Source organism: Lingula anatina, chromosome 1 (genome assembly GCF_051362555.1).
Source record: "Lingula anatina isolate TDL-2025a chromosome 1, LinAna3.0, whole genome shotgun sequence".
In the NCBI taxonomy this organism is placed as follows: domain Eukaryota; kingdom Metazoa; phylum Brachiopoda; class Lingulata; order Lingulida; family Lingulidae; genus Lingula; species Lingula anatina.
The window spans coordinates 58,145,448-58,161,660 of record NC_141767.1 but is presented as its reverse complement, the minus strand read 5'-3'; the positions used below and the strand labels follow the sequence as shown (position 1 = coordinate 58,161,660).

The 16,213-nt window shown below is 35.9% G+C and overlaps 1 protein-coding gene across 2 annotated transcripts in view; it reads right to left on the bottom strand.

Annotated features, from left to right (window-relative positions):
• Nucleotides 1-16,213, bottom strand: part of LOC106178122 (cilia- and flagella-associated protein 47) — a 35,392-nt gene that overhangs the window by 3,240 nt on the left and 15,939 nt on the right. For both annotated transcript variants that reach the window (XM_086999378.1, XM_086999379.1), the window contains 16 exons: nucleotides 15,695-15,977; nucleotides 15,162-15,419; nucleotides 14,818-14,957; nucleotides 14,430-14,552; nucleotides 13,999-14,176; nucleotides 13,516-13,721; nucleotides 13,108-13,251; nucleotides 7,732-7,850; nucleotides 7,550-7,604; nucleotides 7,206-7,354; nucleotides 3,746-3,890; nucleotides 3,210-3,385; nucleotides 2,759-2,866; nucleotides 2,276-2,492; nucleotides 726-882; nucleotides 141-378 (listed from right to left, as the gene is read on the bottom strand). In XM_086999378.1, the coding sequence (XP_086855504.1) occupies nucleotides 141-378; nucleotides 726-882; nucleotides 2,276-2,492; nucleotides 2,759-2,866; nucleotides 3,210-3,385; nucleotides 3,746-3,890; nucleotides 7,206-7,354; nucleotides 7,550-7,604; nucleotides 7,732-7,850; nucleotides 13,108-13,251; nucleotides 13,516-13,721; nucleotides 13,999-14,176; nucleotides 14,430-14,552; nucleotides 14,818-14,957; nucleotides 15,162-15,419; nucleotides 15,695-15,977 (2,696 nt within the window). The remainder of the gene's footprint in view (nucleotides 1-140; nucleotides 379-725; nucleotides 883-2,275; nucleotides 2,493-2,758; nucleotides 2,867-3,209; nucleotides 3,386-3,745; nucleotides 3,891-7,205; nucleotides 7,355-7,549; nucleotides 7,605-7,731; nucleotides 7,851-13,107; nucleotides 13,252-13,515; nucleotides 13,722-13,998; nucleotides 14,177-14,429; nucleotides 14,553-14,817; nucleotides 14,958-15,161; nucleotides 15,420-15,694; nucleotides 15,978-16,213) is intronic.

The window sequence follows — 16,213 nt, the reverse complement described above, 5'->3', positions numbered from 1 at the left end:
TTGTTTACTCCAGGAAAATTCATTTTTTGGCCAAAACGAAGAGTTATTATCCCTTTAATTTTATGATGTATATACAGGTAATTCAGTACTCCACATCTAATCATTTCCAATGAAAATTGTATCTCTACATATATCCTCACCCTTTATAACTCTCAGGCACATTGTAATGCCAGCTGGAGCCATCTTCCTTTCTGATAACAGCCACACACAGAGCTTCATACATCTTCATCTCTTCTGGGGCAAATGACACAGGAATGTCCAGGGTGGATTTGGGCCCCACACGGATGCCACTCTTGTTCTTCAGCAGCAAACAGAATGGTGAATCCAGCTCCTCCATATCTCTGCTCTGGTCATATAATTCCATCTGCTGGTCTTTATCTGTAAAAAAAATTAATTCCAATTTTTGAAAGATGATTCCTCATATTTTCACCTCATTCAATGTGAAAGAAAACCTTTATTGATAACTTGTTGCACACAGTAAAATATGTAAAATACAAAATATCAAATCATAGTTTATCCAAACTTTTAAAACATTTGACAATGAATCAATGACTGCATATTACTAATACCCAAAAAGCTAGTTGTTCCCAGGTAAGAATGCATTTACAATGATCATCAATATTTGAACACTTGAGAAGATTGTGCAGACCAACCATGAATTTAATTTTTTTATAGAGGGTCTTATAAACAAATAATTTCTAATTTAACTCCAACCCAGTGCTTACCAGTCAAAGTAACATCAACCATGACAGCATGGTCCAGTGGGTTTCTGAATGGGATGATCAGTGTAGAGTTGGAGCCAGCTGGTGTGTAGACACATACAGGGTCCTGAGGCTGGGGGAGCAAGCCAGTACCAGAGGCTATGTACACCCACTCTCCAAGCTGGAAAGGAAATAAAGAATCAATATTGAATCAAGCAAGCTCAAATTTATATACATCAATGCCAATTTAACTCCAATTTTTGCTCTGTACACCAGTTATATTACTGCATACATAATATCATTGTTACTTATGTGGAAATGGGGACATAATGAACAAACTGTTTTAAGTGTCATTAGACAATGACAGATTTTGTACTAATTTTTATTTGTTGGACACAAATTTAAACATAGTATCATAAAATTCAAATGACTGGAGTTATGGTTTTCAGACACTGAAAAAAGAAAAAAAGGCCTCATTATTTATAAAATAGAAGTGTCATACACAGAAGCTGTTCAAAAACATAATAATATGTATGCACTTCTCTTCATACTCAAATTGATTCACAACTACCCTTAACATTTTCCAGCAATGTTTGACCTTTTCCTTTGTTGGTACCTTCCAAAACCACTTCATTCACAGTGACTGCCAAAACTTATAGATTTTTATATGAAAGGGGTTTGTGTCTACAGAAAGCGCCTATTAAGAATTCAGTACAAAATCATTTTCTTAGTGTGTACAGCTGTCATAGTGGCTACAACATAATTTCCTGGGTAAGGGGCATGAGAATGATGATCTACAGTGATACACACCGGTGCTCAATATCTTCTACCTATACATGTCATAGAGGTGGTGTGTGATAGAATTACTGTGACACAGACTGTGATAAAGCAGACACACTTGCAAACATGTGGATATGTAAATAATCTAATGCACCTGGAGAGAGTAAAATAAAAAAACTAAATTAACTATTTAAAAAATGTTATCTCACCTTCAGGGCCTAAATTATATAAATAAACTATGTTAATTATCTTAGACTAAAATCTCAACTTCTGGGCCAATGTAATGCAATTTTAAAATGTATTTCTTTTAATTAAAATAACACATTGTTAGACAGTTTTGTTTTCTGAGTCTATTAATAAGATCATGTAGTAAAAATTTAGTAAGTTAAAAAGTACCATATAATAGTATAACATTGTTAAAAACTTGCACCAGCATTTCAGTTTCTGATGTCAGTGATTTTAAGGGAGAAAAGATTTATTTAACAAGCACAAACCTTACACAATATCAAATCAATTATTTCCCACTTATATCTACATGCTTGTTAATGAAAACAAATAGGAACAACATCATGAATTCAAACAAAAATCAATTTAATCTCAACCAACAGATAAGATTCCAGAGTGACACAGCACCAAATCACTTCAATTTGACTCTGAAATTATAAATCCATCTTCTCTCACAAAATCTCAAAAACTCAAAGAAAATATTGGGCATTACATCTGTTAAGATTGTAAACATACAAATATCAATTAACTATCAAAACTTGACAGAAATAGGTTACTCCCAAACCAACCTGTTCACTGTGGAAAGTAATCTTAGCATTGTGATCTGCCTGTCCCAAGTTGGAAGGCATGAAATGTAGTGGTATCTTGATTTGGGTGTGTGGTCTCAAAGAAATAGGTCTCTCGTTGTCCCTCTCTAATGTGAAGTTGTTGGTGTTAGAGATGGTTGGAATTAACTCCAGTATTTCATCTGTTGGGTTGTTTAGAGTTATGGTTTGTTTGGTCCACCTGGGTATAAGAATGGTTAATGGATAGAGTAATTTGAAGCCAATGTAAACAGTGCTGATATGTATTAAAGGCATTACTGGCTAATATATGCAAAGTAATGTACCTATGTACAGTGTAAATATAAAACTCATTTCCAATATTGTATTAAAAAATTTATAACAAAGGCTCTTGGAACTCTGTTTTGTTCACTTGCTGTTATTTTAAGTGAAACATTCTTTAACATATTGTTTACTAGCCTAATAAATTGCATGTGCAGTGTCACATACCTTCCCAATTCACACTCCATGTGAGGCAAAGTGGTAGGTCTGGGGCTCTCTGCAGTCAGACACAGATCATACCAGAACTCACCAACCACTTCATTGTAGAAGATCAAGCTGGAATATTAACACACATGCTCCACCAGTAACATTTATGTACATATCCTCAGTATCATTGCCAGAAACATAAAGTGATATGGTTGATAGTTTGTCATTAATTCTTAACTATATATGCATATGTGCCTTGCTAATTTTGTCATCAACCTATAGTTATTAAATATGTGCATACTTTATTCATTTTAACCTTAATTAGAATTAAAACGAAATTTAATATGAGATAATGCTTTTCATTACAGGTGGATAACTTCACTTACAACATTAATGTTTCCCCAAAATGTGACTATTACAACAGCAATATTCATATAACACTTTTTGACTACGACAACTCCTATTTCCTCACCTGCCCTGATACTTTCCAATAATAGCTGGAGAGTATTGGAGCTCATACAGCCTCTTCTCCCCTGGTTGCAGCAGTAGTTCTCCTGCTCCAGACAGGCCTGGACCCTCTATGGTCACATCAAGGTTGATCTCCTTGTCTGTGGGGTTCCTCACTCCCACCTCCAGTATTGATGATTTCTACAATGTTAGAATACAATGTGTGAGATGCAATCATGCAACATTAAAATGCTTTTAAATGTTTTGTTCATCCAAATTTTATAATAAATTAGTTGTGCCTGCTATGAAAACTAATATAACTTAGAACAGGACTGGTGTGCTAAAGAACAATGAGCAAAAAAATCTATAAAAATTAAACATCTTTGATACATGCATTACTTAAGTGAAATTAACATGTGAAAAAAGCATGGTTGAACACTGCAACATGCACCTCCAAAACTGCAGTACAATTGCTTTTGAGGTAATATATTACATTAAAACTCTAAGAGCTTTAAAGTAGACTACCTTGGTCTAGATTCAGTTTACAAACACTTTCTTTACCTGACATGCACATCCCAGCTCCAGTGTCTTCTCAGGTGCAGCAGGTTGGACATGCATGTCCACAGAATACCAGACTGTGTAACCATGGTACTCCTCATTTTCTGCCTCAGACCCAGGCTCTTCATCACCATCACTGTCCACTTCACTGGAAGAATATCTTAACCATTAGAGCAAATCTCAACCCAATTTATATTCTCAAAGGGAAAACAAATCAGTTTAAAATTTGTAGCTCGATATCTCACTGGTTAAATGCTTATGTCAAACAAGGCAGCAAAGCTGTCAAATGTACAGACAAAAAACAGAAAATAAAGATGCAAAATAGGTCATTTTGTCAATTTTGATGCAATAATAAATAATGCTTATAATAGCACTGTCAGTCAACACTGAATTTTAATCATGCACAACAGGTACCATGGTCAATAACAGGAGCGAACCCAGAGATATTTTCTGACAGTATTTCAAAGTATCTATGTTGATCCACCATTTTTATGGTCTACCAAAAAAAAAAAAAAAAAATAGATACCAGTCAATATAAACTTAATAACCTGACCATCTTCCGGAAGACCCAGAAGATGGTCTCAATCCACCCCTTCGATAAGATTACAGTTTCAGGACCATGAGAGTTCAAATTCACATGATGAAAGTCTCAATATTTGAAAAATGATGACAGTGCATAAAATAATATTACATAATGTTTAAAGACATAAAAAACAATACAACTGCTTATGTGGAAATACAGAAAATGTGCAGAGCCTCAGGCGGATGAGAGTTAAAAGTCACAAATGCCAGTGTTTGAAAATTAAAAAGGAAAACACAACAAAACTAGAAAAGCACTCCGAGAGCGCAGACCTCTGCCAAGACAGCAATTGTTGATTATTATTGCTTATTGATTGATAATTGATCCGGACCACCACCAAAAACTAATCATTGTTCTCCTTGCCCACAGTTCCTGAAAATTTCATCAAAATCGGTCTGTAACTTTTTGAGTTAAATTGATGACAAACAGGGGTGAAAACATAACCTCCTTGGCAGAGGTAAATGAAGCTGCTATTCGAACTTATAATCTTCAAGTTTATATATATATATATATATATATAACTTATTTGCAATATTAAACAAAGTTTACCTGCATAATTATCACTGCTTCCTTATTATTAATCTAGCGGAGAGCTTAACCTTTGGGAGTTTACAGGGAAATATCCACAAGTGTGCTTTATGTAATCTCATTTAAAGACCTATTAATTAGGCAAATGACTTTATAACTCTGAAATTAGCTAAGTGATACCCAAGGGAAATTTACAGACTGACCCTCTCAAAGGTCTTTCAGGCCCATAAGTCACATCTTAAGAAAAGCACAAAACAATAATGTACAAAATAGGAGACTACCAATTCAGATGCAATAATACATTATGTTTAACTGCACGGTCAATATCAAATTTTAATTATGCACAACAGGTAACACCGACAAAAGTAAAAGCATAAGGCTTCATGCCCATCAGAGTTCAAGTTTATACTTTGAAAGTGCCAGAATGAGAAAAATGAAAATTTCACACAAAATTGCATAAATTCAATAATAAAAGAATTGACCAATTGACCTGGCTTTTTAATTTGAACTGCATGCCAATCCTAAAAATCATACTTGTATGTTAAAAATAATAATAAGTAGCACAGTTTTCTTTTCATAATGTTTGCAGTAGCAGTGCAAAAAGATTTTTGTCAATTTTGATGTAACATTACATAATAAATTATAAAATAATTATCACCAATTTTTGATTATTGACTATAAATAGCAAGGACTGGTAGAAAATTTGATTACCATTCGGCTTCATGTCCATGGGAGTTCTGAGTCCCACAATGAATATGCCAAAAAGATAATAATGAATATTTCACTAAAATGTATAACTCCCAGAAAAAGAAGCTAATTAGACTGCTTTTCCAACTCAGACTGCATTTTAGTCCTGTGTTTCTTTTTTGAAAGTTTGACAGTCATAAGTAACATGGTTTTCCCATAATGGTCATCATGGCAGCAACACCAAAAATTGTGTTTTCTTTATTTTGATGCAACATTACATAATGTTTAACAGCATAATGACCATCAATTTTTAATAATAAAATATTAGTATCATGGATATTCAGAATATGTAACTAGCAAAGGTCTTCAAGCCCGTGGAGGTTCTAAGTCACACCTTGAAAATGCCAATAAGTGAAAAATTAAATTTTCACAAAAAACTGTTTAATTGCCAGAAAAATTTACCAAACAGACTGCATTGCCTAATGAAGCTATATTTTAGTCCCATGTTTCTTTCCTGTAAGTTTGAGAACAGTGAGTGACATGATTTTCCTTAAATGGTCATCATGGGAGCAGTGCCCAAAATAGGGGTTTCTTCAAATTTTGATGCAATATTACATAATGTTTAACAGCATAATGACCGTCAATTTTTAATAATAAAATATTAGTATCATAGATATTCAGAAAATGTGACTAGCAAAGGTCTTCAGGACCATGGAACTTCAAAGTCACATCTTGAAAATGCCAAAATGTAAACAAGACAGCATTTTTCTGAAATGGGTTTATTTCCATTTTTAACACTTTTTTTAACATTAACTGTTAACTGCCATGTTTATATGACCAACTAAGAAAATTGATGAGATGGGAAAATTATCAATAGAACAGTGTTAAATGTCCAATTTCCTCCATTCTGAGATTCTGAACATAGTGGATGATTGAATCTGACAAACTGCAATGATATGTGTTTATTTCCATTTTTGACACTTCATTACACAATACACGATAACAAATTTACCATCATTTTTACATAATCAACTGACAATGTTGTAAAGATGCAGGAAATGTCAAACAAACACTTTTATGTATCTTATTAGTTCAATAATGAGACTATTAACATGCCTAAGAATTGAATCTGAGGAAATGTGAAAAAAAAGCATAACTTCTAAAATAATGGCCCGATCATGCTGATTTTCGAACTTGACCGGCGTATTATGAATATTCATCAGTTCTGTAACTTTCAAATCAAAAGGTAAAACGGTTTTCCACTTATCGTGTTTACGGTGTTGCATATATGCTGAAAAAAGCGAAAAAAAGCATAACTTCCCTAAAAATGACCCGATCATGCTGATTTTCGAACTTGACCTACATATTATAAATATTCATCAGTTCTGTAAGTTTCAAACCAAAAGGTAAAACTGTTTTCCACTTATCGTGTTTACGGTTAAAGTGCACGCCAACGGCGACGGCGACAGCGACGGCGACGACAGACGCAGATGACGGCTATATGTACAGACACATCTGTGTCTGTACATAATAAAATGCCATGTTTATTATACCTCTGTATCTATATATTCACAAGAATGTGAAAGTTAATTATCAATGAACTGCAATATGTGTTTATGCATTTTAAAATAGTAACATTGTAAAGCTATGATATGCATTTTAACTTACGTGATTGGATTTCTTCCAGCTACAAAAGCCAGGACACCCTTGAATCTCCCTCTCTTGAGTGGACATACACTGATATTGTAGTTACCAGTCTGGCCAGGCAAGATGGTCAAGGCTTGACCACCACTTACAAATGGAAGGTCAGTTTGAACCTGTAATGAAAACAATGACAACTTGAAAACCTGAAGAGTGTTTCTCAACAAAATCCCTGTTAGAACATAGTTGGTAAAAAATTCTTTAAAACAAACTTACATGATTGGATGAATATCAGTGTGGATGAATTCATAAACTACGAACCATACTCAAATGTTACTGAAAAAAATTGGGCATTGCCAAGGGACACTTACCCTGTATGTGAGCTTCTTTCGAGTAACATTGGGAACTTGGACTGTTTTTTCAGTTCTGAAAAATAATATCAACTTGATCAACGGAAACTAGCAGTTGAACACGCAGAAAAAATTATTGCTACTACATGAAAAGAGCTAAAAACAATCTCAAAGACACATTACATTACCAAAGTTAAACTTACGTCTGCTTCACCTCTCCCTGGATGACCACATGGTCCAGTGGCAGAGGTTTCTTAGCATGGCCCCTGAGGTGGAATGAATGCTCTGTGCCATCTGACTTGTTCTTCAATATCAGCAGACCCTGAGAAACAGCAATACCCAATAACGGGTACCGGAGAAGATCAGCATTGGTCAGAATTGTGCCGGAAGTGACGTGCAGTGGTGTTAGAAGCGAAGCTGAGTGGTCATTTTAACATAGAGGTGAACGGCAGTGAAGACGGGTTGTCGGAGGAAAAAGAAGTTTTCTAAACAACATGGTAAGATAACTCTCCTTTTTTACGCATTTTGGGCAGAGAATACTTGTAGAAATAATAGACGCATGATATGAAAACGTGACACGGAACTTGAAGGTGCAAAATCGTGCTTAATTTGCGGTCAACTTGTTTAGAAATAAATGCTGCGTCGACCGTCAGCGCGACAAAAAGCGTAAAGGGGAAATAATTCCCGGGAGTCTATAAATCGTTGTCATGTGGAAATTTGGCATTAATATAATCCGATATGTCCATATCTAAGTATTTTTGGGTGTTTTATGGTATGGGCTGCAATTACAACGATGTTTTAGAGGTCTTGAAGGACCTTGTGAAAACCAGGAAGTAGTTCGTAACTAACAAGTGGAATGTACCGATCTCCGACTGCTGTGCACAGCTGTATCTTTTTTTCAATATATTGACGAATTTTTAGATCTTTATATGTCTTTCTGGCATGAAATTCCACACACATGATCACACTGATACACCTTTTACACTGGGGAAGGCGCTAATCAGTGACAAATGCCACGACAAAGGTGACAAATATACAATAAAGTGCAATGCATTCACAGGACAAATAATACATTTCACTGACAAGATCTTCCCAAAAAGACGGAAAGAGAATTCAGGTGAGCTGACAGGTAATTAAGACTAGCTCAAAGTACTAATAATTGACATAATTATGCAATACTCAGTTGGTAAAACGATTCTCACAGGTAGATAAGATGTAACATGACCAATTTCTATAGGCTAATGATTGCCAGCCTGAGGAAAGTGATTGCCAGTCTCTTTTGTCAGTGATTTTTAACTCAGATAAGAGGCTGTCAGAATGTCACCTTTGTCTTGGCATTCGTCACTGATTTATGCCTACCCCAGTGTAAAAGGTGTATCAGTGTGATCATGTGTGTGGAATTTCATGCCAGAAAGACATATAAAGATCTAAAAATTCGTCAATATATTGAAAAAAAGATACAGCTGTGCACAGCAGTCGGAGATCGGTACATTCCACTTGTTAGTTACGAACTACTTCCTGGTTTTCACAAGGTCCTTCAAGACCTCTAAAACATCGTTGTAATTGCAGCCCATACCATAAAACACCCAAAAATACTTAGATATGGACATATCGGATTATATTAATGCCAAATTTCCACATGACAACGATTTATAGACTCCCGGGAATTATTTCCCCTTTACGCTTTTTGTCGCGCTGGCGGTCGACGCAGCATTTATTTCTAAACAAGTTGACCGCAAATTAAGCACGATTTTGCACCTTCAAGTTCCGTGTCGCGTTTTCATATCATGCGTCTATTATTTCTACAAGTATTCTCTGCCCAAAATGCGTAAAAAAGGAGAGTTATCTTACCATGTTGTTTAGAAAACTTCTTTTTCCTCCGACAACCCGTCTTCACTGCCGTTCACCTCTATGTTAAAATGACCACTCAGCTTCGCTTCTAACACCACTGCACGTCACTTCCGGCACAATTCTGACCAATGCTGATCTTCTCCGGTTCCCTTTATTGTCAGTGACTTCTGTCATACAGATGAACTGCACTAATCAATGTTTCTACAAAAAAAACTGATATTTTTGCTTTATGTACATCCAAGAAAAAAACATTCTTCTATATTTAACTAGAGGATCAGAGAGGCGATACCGCCTCCGAATATTGTACCACCAGCTGGAGCAAGCGCATTCGTATAGACCCCCACATACACAAAATAAGGGACACAGCCACCAGTTTTGTGCTTGACAAGCTGTAAAAATGCAATCAACAAGAATTTTTAAACTATTGCAAAAAATATATATGGTACAATCAAATTTAAGTTCTTCGTAAGGTAGGTCAAGGGTCAATTTCAAGGTCACAGTAAATTGCCAGTATATGACTTCCTATTCAAGTTCAAGAGTAACTATGGACCTATCTCTGTCAAGTTTGAAGTTAAAAGAGAAAGAAATTAGCAGAGTTCAGTTCATGATAAAAAGTAGGTCAAAGGTCAATTTCAAGGTCACATTTAGATTGCCAGTATATGACTTTTTATTCAAGTTCAATAGTAACTATGGACCTATCTCTGCCAGTTTTGGAGATAAAAGGGAAGCAAAATTTGCGAAGTTCAGTTTATGGTGAAAAGTAGGACAAAGGTCAATTTTAATGTCACATTTATAATGCCAGTATATGACTTCCTATTCAAGTTCAATAGTAACTACGGACCTATCTCAGCCAGTTTTGGAGATAAAAGGAAAGCAAAATTTGCAAAATTCAGTTTATGGTGTAAAGTAGGTCAAAGGTCAATTTTAAGGTCACATTTAGATTGCCAGTATATGACTTCCTTTTCAAGTTCAATAGTAACTATGGACCTATCTCTGCCAGTTTTGGAGATAAAAGGAAAGCAAAATTTGCAAAGTTCAGTTCATGGTGAAAAGTAGGTCAAAGGTCAATTTCAAGGTCACATTTAGATTGCCAGTATATGACTTCCTGTTCAAGTTCAATAGTAACTATGGACCTATCTCAGCCAGTTTTGGAGATAAAAGGGAAGCAAAATTTTCAAAATTCAGTTCATGGTGAAAAGTAGGTCAAAGGTCAATTTCAAGGTCACATTTAGATTGCCAGTATATGACTTCCTATTCAAGTTCAATAGTAACTATGGACCTATCTCTGCCAGTTTTGGAGATAAAAGGGAAGCAAAATTTGCAAAGTTCAGTTTATGGTGAAAAGTAGGTCAAAGGTCAATTTTGAGGTCACATTTATAATGCCAGTATATGACTTCCTATTCAAGTTCAATAGTAACTACGGACCTATCTCAGCCAGTTTTGGAGATAAAAGGAAAGCAAAATTTGCAAAATTCAGTTCATGGTGTATAGTAGGTCAAAGGTCAATTTTAAGGTCACATTTAGATTGCCAGTATATGACTTCCTATTCAAGTTCAATAGTAACTACGGACCTATCTCAGCCAGTTTTGGAGATAAAAGGAAAGCAAAATTTGCAAAATTCAGTTCATGGTGTAAAGTAGGTCAAAGGTCAATTTTAAGGTCACATTTAGATTGCCAGTATATGACTTCCTATTCAAGTTCAATAGTAACTATGGACCTATCTCTGCCAGTTTTGGAGATAAAAGGGAAGCAAATTTTGCAAAGTTCAGTTTATGGTGAAAAGTAGGTCAAAGGTCAATTTTAAGGTCACATTTAGATTGCCAGTATATGACTTCCTATTCAAGTTCAATAGTAACTATGGACCTATCTCTGCCAGTTTTGGAGATAAAAGGGAAGAAAAATTTGCAAAGTTCAGTTCATGGTGAAAAGTAGGTCAAAGGTCACTTTCAAGGTCATAGTAAGATTGCCAGTATATGACTTCCTATTCAAGTTCAATAGTAACTATGGACCTATCTCAGCCAGTTTTGGAGATAAAAGGAAAGCAAAATTTGCAAAATTCAGTTCATGGTGTAAAGTAGGTCAAAGGTCACTTTCAAGGTCATAGTAAGATTGCCAGTATATGACTTCCTATTCAAGTTCAATAGTAACTATGGACCTATCTCAGCCAGTTTTGGAGATAAAAGGAAAGCAAAATTTGCAAAATTCAGTTCATGGTGTAAATAGGTCAAAGGTCAATTTTAAGGTCACATTTAGATTGCCAGTATATGACTTCCTATTCAAGTTCAATAGTAACTATGGACCTATCTCTGCCAGTTTTGGAGATAAAAGGGAAGCAAATTTTGCAAAGTTCAGTTTATGGTGAAAAGTAGGTCAAAGGTCAATTTTAAGGTCACATTTAGATTGCCAGTATATGACTTCCTATTCAAGTTCAATAGTAACTATGGACCTATCTCTGCCAGTTTTGGAGATAAAAGGGAAGAAAAATTTGCAAAGTTCAGTTCATGGTGAAAAGTAGGTCAAAGGTCACTTTCAAGGTCATAGTAAGATTGCCAGTATATGACTTCCTATTCAACTTCAATAGTAACTATGGACCTATCTCTGCCAGTTTTGGAGATATAAGGGACTAAATGTTATAATTTTGGAGTAACCATAATGTGCCTTAAATTTCGTACAGAAAAAAATTAATTAAAATAAAGAAAATGTCATTTTGGTCAAAATTCTTGAAATAGGAGGTGCTCTGAAGTTTCAGAAGTTCAAATTTGATGAAATAATGTCATTTTTGAACACAAGTTGTCTGCTTTGCCAAGCCTTATGTTTTATTTTTCCAGAGTTCAAAATTTATTATCCATTACCGTACTGCACATTTTGCTTTTACCACCAATATGTACTTTTTGATACAGCGTAACTCGAAAACCGTATGGAATACAAAAAAACCGAGATCACCTCCAGTGTTGGGCTTTACATGCTCTACAAAATGCAAAAAAGAATGGGTCTCTAGCATTAACGGTTCCCGAATTAGAGACAGTTTTCAGTTTCGGTATCTTATGGCCGCTACTCCCGTGAAAATGCACCGATTGACCCCAAATTCATGGAGATGAAAGATGACCTGAAGGGTAACACCTTTCAATAATATTACTGGTTAAGTCTGTGTGGTGTCTGAATAACAGGGCAAAAAAAATTTTTTTCGTAAAAAATTTCATTTTTTTGAAAATTTTGGCCCATTTGACCTTGAAGTAAAGGTCAAAGGTCAAATCCAAGGGTATATTTGAAATCTACACATATGACTTTTGGAAAGCCGTCTATAGAAATTTTTCCCATAACTCCTTCCGTAGGGTAGATAATTAGCATTTAATTTTGCCATTTTTAGACAAGGGTGCATTGCAATGAGTGCCACACCCAGACCCCAATACCGACAAAGCCCAAATTTTACGTGGAACGAGTTGAGATTATAGGTGACCTAAATCCATGAGATGGGTACGGGGGCCCTTACCGTCTAGGAGGAGAAGCGGTAACGGTAGCCGTCCGGCGGAGCCAACGGAGCCGGCGGAGCCGGCGGAGCCGGCGGAACGATCCGGACGGGACCGAAACCATGTGTACCGCCAGCGCTAACGCTGGTGGTACAATAAATATCAGTGTGGATTAATTTATTAACTTTGTTCAGAATCTAAAGGGTAATTGAAATGAGTAGCACAGATACTAATACATCATAACTGACCACACATACATACCTCCACCTCTGATTCATATTGTGGTCTGAACATGAGTGGGTAATATGAGGTCTGGCAGGCCTTGGCCAGCAGTGTGGGTGGCCCACAGAACCCCATCCCATCTATATTGGCCTCTAGGGGCCAGTCATGATGGGTCTGGTTGATCTGGAAAATAAAATAGTTCTGTAAATCACATCTAAATATTATCAATATACTGCAGAAACATTAACTATGATCAAGAAATTTAAAGTGTATTGATTCTGATTTCTATGTAAAAATCATTTATTGAATAAATGATACTTGGAACATTTCTGACAAAGTGTTAAAAAGCCCGGAAAACCACATACATAGTTGTTTAGTATAGGTACATACATTGTTGTGTTTGTATAAGTATAGGTCAAAAGTAAATATCACTTTCTGCAAACTTACGATAGGAATGTCCTGCATAATGGACTGGTGCACTGGTGCTGTGAACTCTAGCTCTGCATTGCTGCCCTCTGGGTTCACTGTGCATTCTATTCTATACACTCTGATATCATCCTGAGACTTGAGGACCACACGGCATGGGTAGTGACCAGGGGAGGAGGGAGCAAAGGTAATAGGGAGCTCCACGCTGCCTTCATCCAGGACAACCCCTATTGGAAAAGGAAAGCAGGAGACAAAAATTTGAAAAAGAACAATATTGAAAATATATTGATGTTCCAAGGCTATTAAGTTCAACCAAAAGTTTTTTTCAGATATTTCAAATATGATTTATTCACATAAAATCTACTATTTAAAGATCATCTAAAATGCAATTAGTTTGAATCTTAATATATTTTCATCTTCAATAAAGCACAAGTAACAGCATTCAGATAGAAGCCTAAATTAAAAGCACAGATATTATTGTACAACTTCATTATCTATCCTTACCAGTCTTTCCATGTAAACCTGCTGGTGACCTGCCTGTGTTGCGAGGTGCCTTGGTAGGGTCATCCATGGCTGTCCTTGCTTTACGATACAATGGGTTTGGCAGGGTTAGTGTGGCTGGAGCAGCAAAGTAAGGGGAGTCTATCTCCACTGTGAATACTGTACCTTCAGGACTTTGTGGCTGGAAAATTCATTTGACAATAAATGACGATTCAATGAAAGAAAATTCCATGTTGATCAAATATGTGTTTGTTCAACAGAACTGGCAGTTTATGAAGACAAAGGCTAAGTAGGTAGGTGCTCAAAAGATGCTAAAAAATTTTAAACAATTATAGTCAGCAAAATCTGACAATGACTTGTACTCTAGTAATAAGGCTACTGAAATACAGGCACAGATTTAAAGAATGATATTTTCAAAGAATATATTATCTTACCGGAGGGTGTCTGACAGCAGGTACCCCAGAGGTGGACAGAAGGTCAAATGCCCGTGCTGTCACTGTACCAGTGGCCAGTGTACCAGTAGTCTTTCTTCTCTGAATCTCAAGCTCCGACATGTGCTAAAAATATGTAATTTTTCCCTTTTGAACATTTGACTGATGATAATATTCATGATAACAAAACCTGTGGAAAATACAACCTAGTCATATTAATCCCCACTTTTAGATTAATATTTTAGCAATACTCCAGTCTTAGACTAATCTTTAAATCTGGTTTTCAAGATTTTACATACTTATGCCTATTGTTCCTCTTAATCCTTTTTTGAAAGCCATTAAAATGCACCTGGCATTAAATCCTGATGTATCTAATGTTGCAGTAACTTACCTGTTGTCCAGCAATGACCAGTGCCTTTTCTCTAGCAGCATTAGTGACTGGTACAGAGATTGTTTCAGTGAGAGATTGGTTGGCTTCACACTTCCAGTAGATCACATCATCATCACCACCAAACATACCACGTCCTCGGCCTGAGCATAAGATATATTTGATTTTGAGTGGCAATTTTAACATGTACAACAAAATGATGATCATGATGAGGATAAACAAGTAGAAATGTGGTTTAATGGAACATTTTTTCCTATTCAGGAGGTATTAAAGTATTGCAAACAGGAATGATTTGAATGTAGTGGAATATGCCTCATTAATTAACAGGAAATCAGTGTTTTTTTTACCTGCTGCAGCTGCACTACTTATGCGCACACTGTGAAGAGATGGCTTGAATGGCAATGAAGAAGGTAATGGTAGCTCTGCCTCAGCCTCAACAGAGTATAAAAACTCTCCAATGTTCTCATTGATAAAGATGACAGAGCACTGCCGTACTCCAGTGTGGAAGGGGAGGAAATGCAGCTCCACTTCTCCTGTGCTTTTAGAACCCAAGAAGATAGTGGGATATGGAGAGTAGTAGGCACTCATCATAGTGACTGGATCCACTGTATAATTGAAAAGTGAATGTTAACATGACCTGTATTAATTTCTGAATCAACTTATGAAATCCTACTTTTACAATAATGATAAAAATATTGTCAACATCATATTTCTTAAATATATAATTATCTTTTTATAATAATTAACTATTTTCTAAAACACTGTCTTGTGGGCTCTCTTTCCATTTTGGCATAAGTGCAGTTCAGAACAATGCAGTTCAGAATATATATAATAGTACAATTTAAATAATCTCAAAACAAGATCACTACTCTGGTCATACCATTTTCCTTTGTCTCTTCTTTCACAGGTACTGGCTCTGGCTCCTCTTCTTCTGGAGTAGGCGGAGTCTCTGGACGAGTCTGCCCATGATCTGTCCTGGACTTGATTTTCTTGACCTTCTTCTTTTTTGGTTTCATCAGCTCCCTGTGTTTGTCCTGGCCTAGGATGTCTCCCTTAGCTTCAACTAGGACAACTCTGAATTCTCCTGCTTCATTAAATGGGTTGGTGACTTTTAAGGTGATCTTATGTAGCTCGTAGCAGTTGGAAGAGCACTTCAAAGTCGACTGAAATGAAAATGGGCTAAAGTCTCAACAAAAGAGCATCATGCATCATTAAGAGAATTAAGAGAATTTTTTTTGTTTTTTTTCATATAAAAAACACACAAAGTTACATTTCCAGGCAGACAGAGCCTGTGTTTAACAGGTCACTATATATTTTTGATTAAGAAAAGGGGCAAGGTTTGCATTATAATAATTAACTAAGAGCCTATTTTACATACTATGACCCCCCCCCCCCCCCC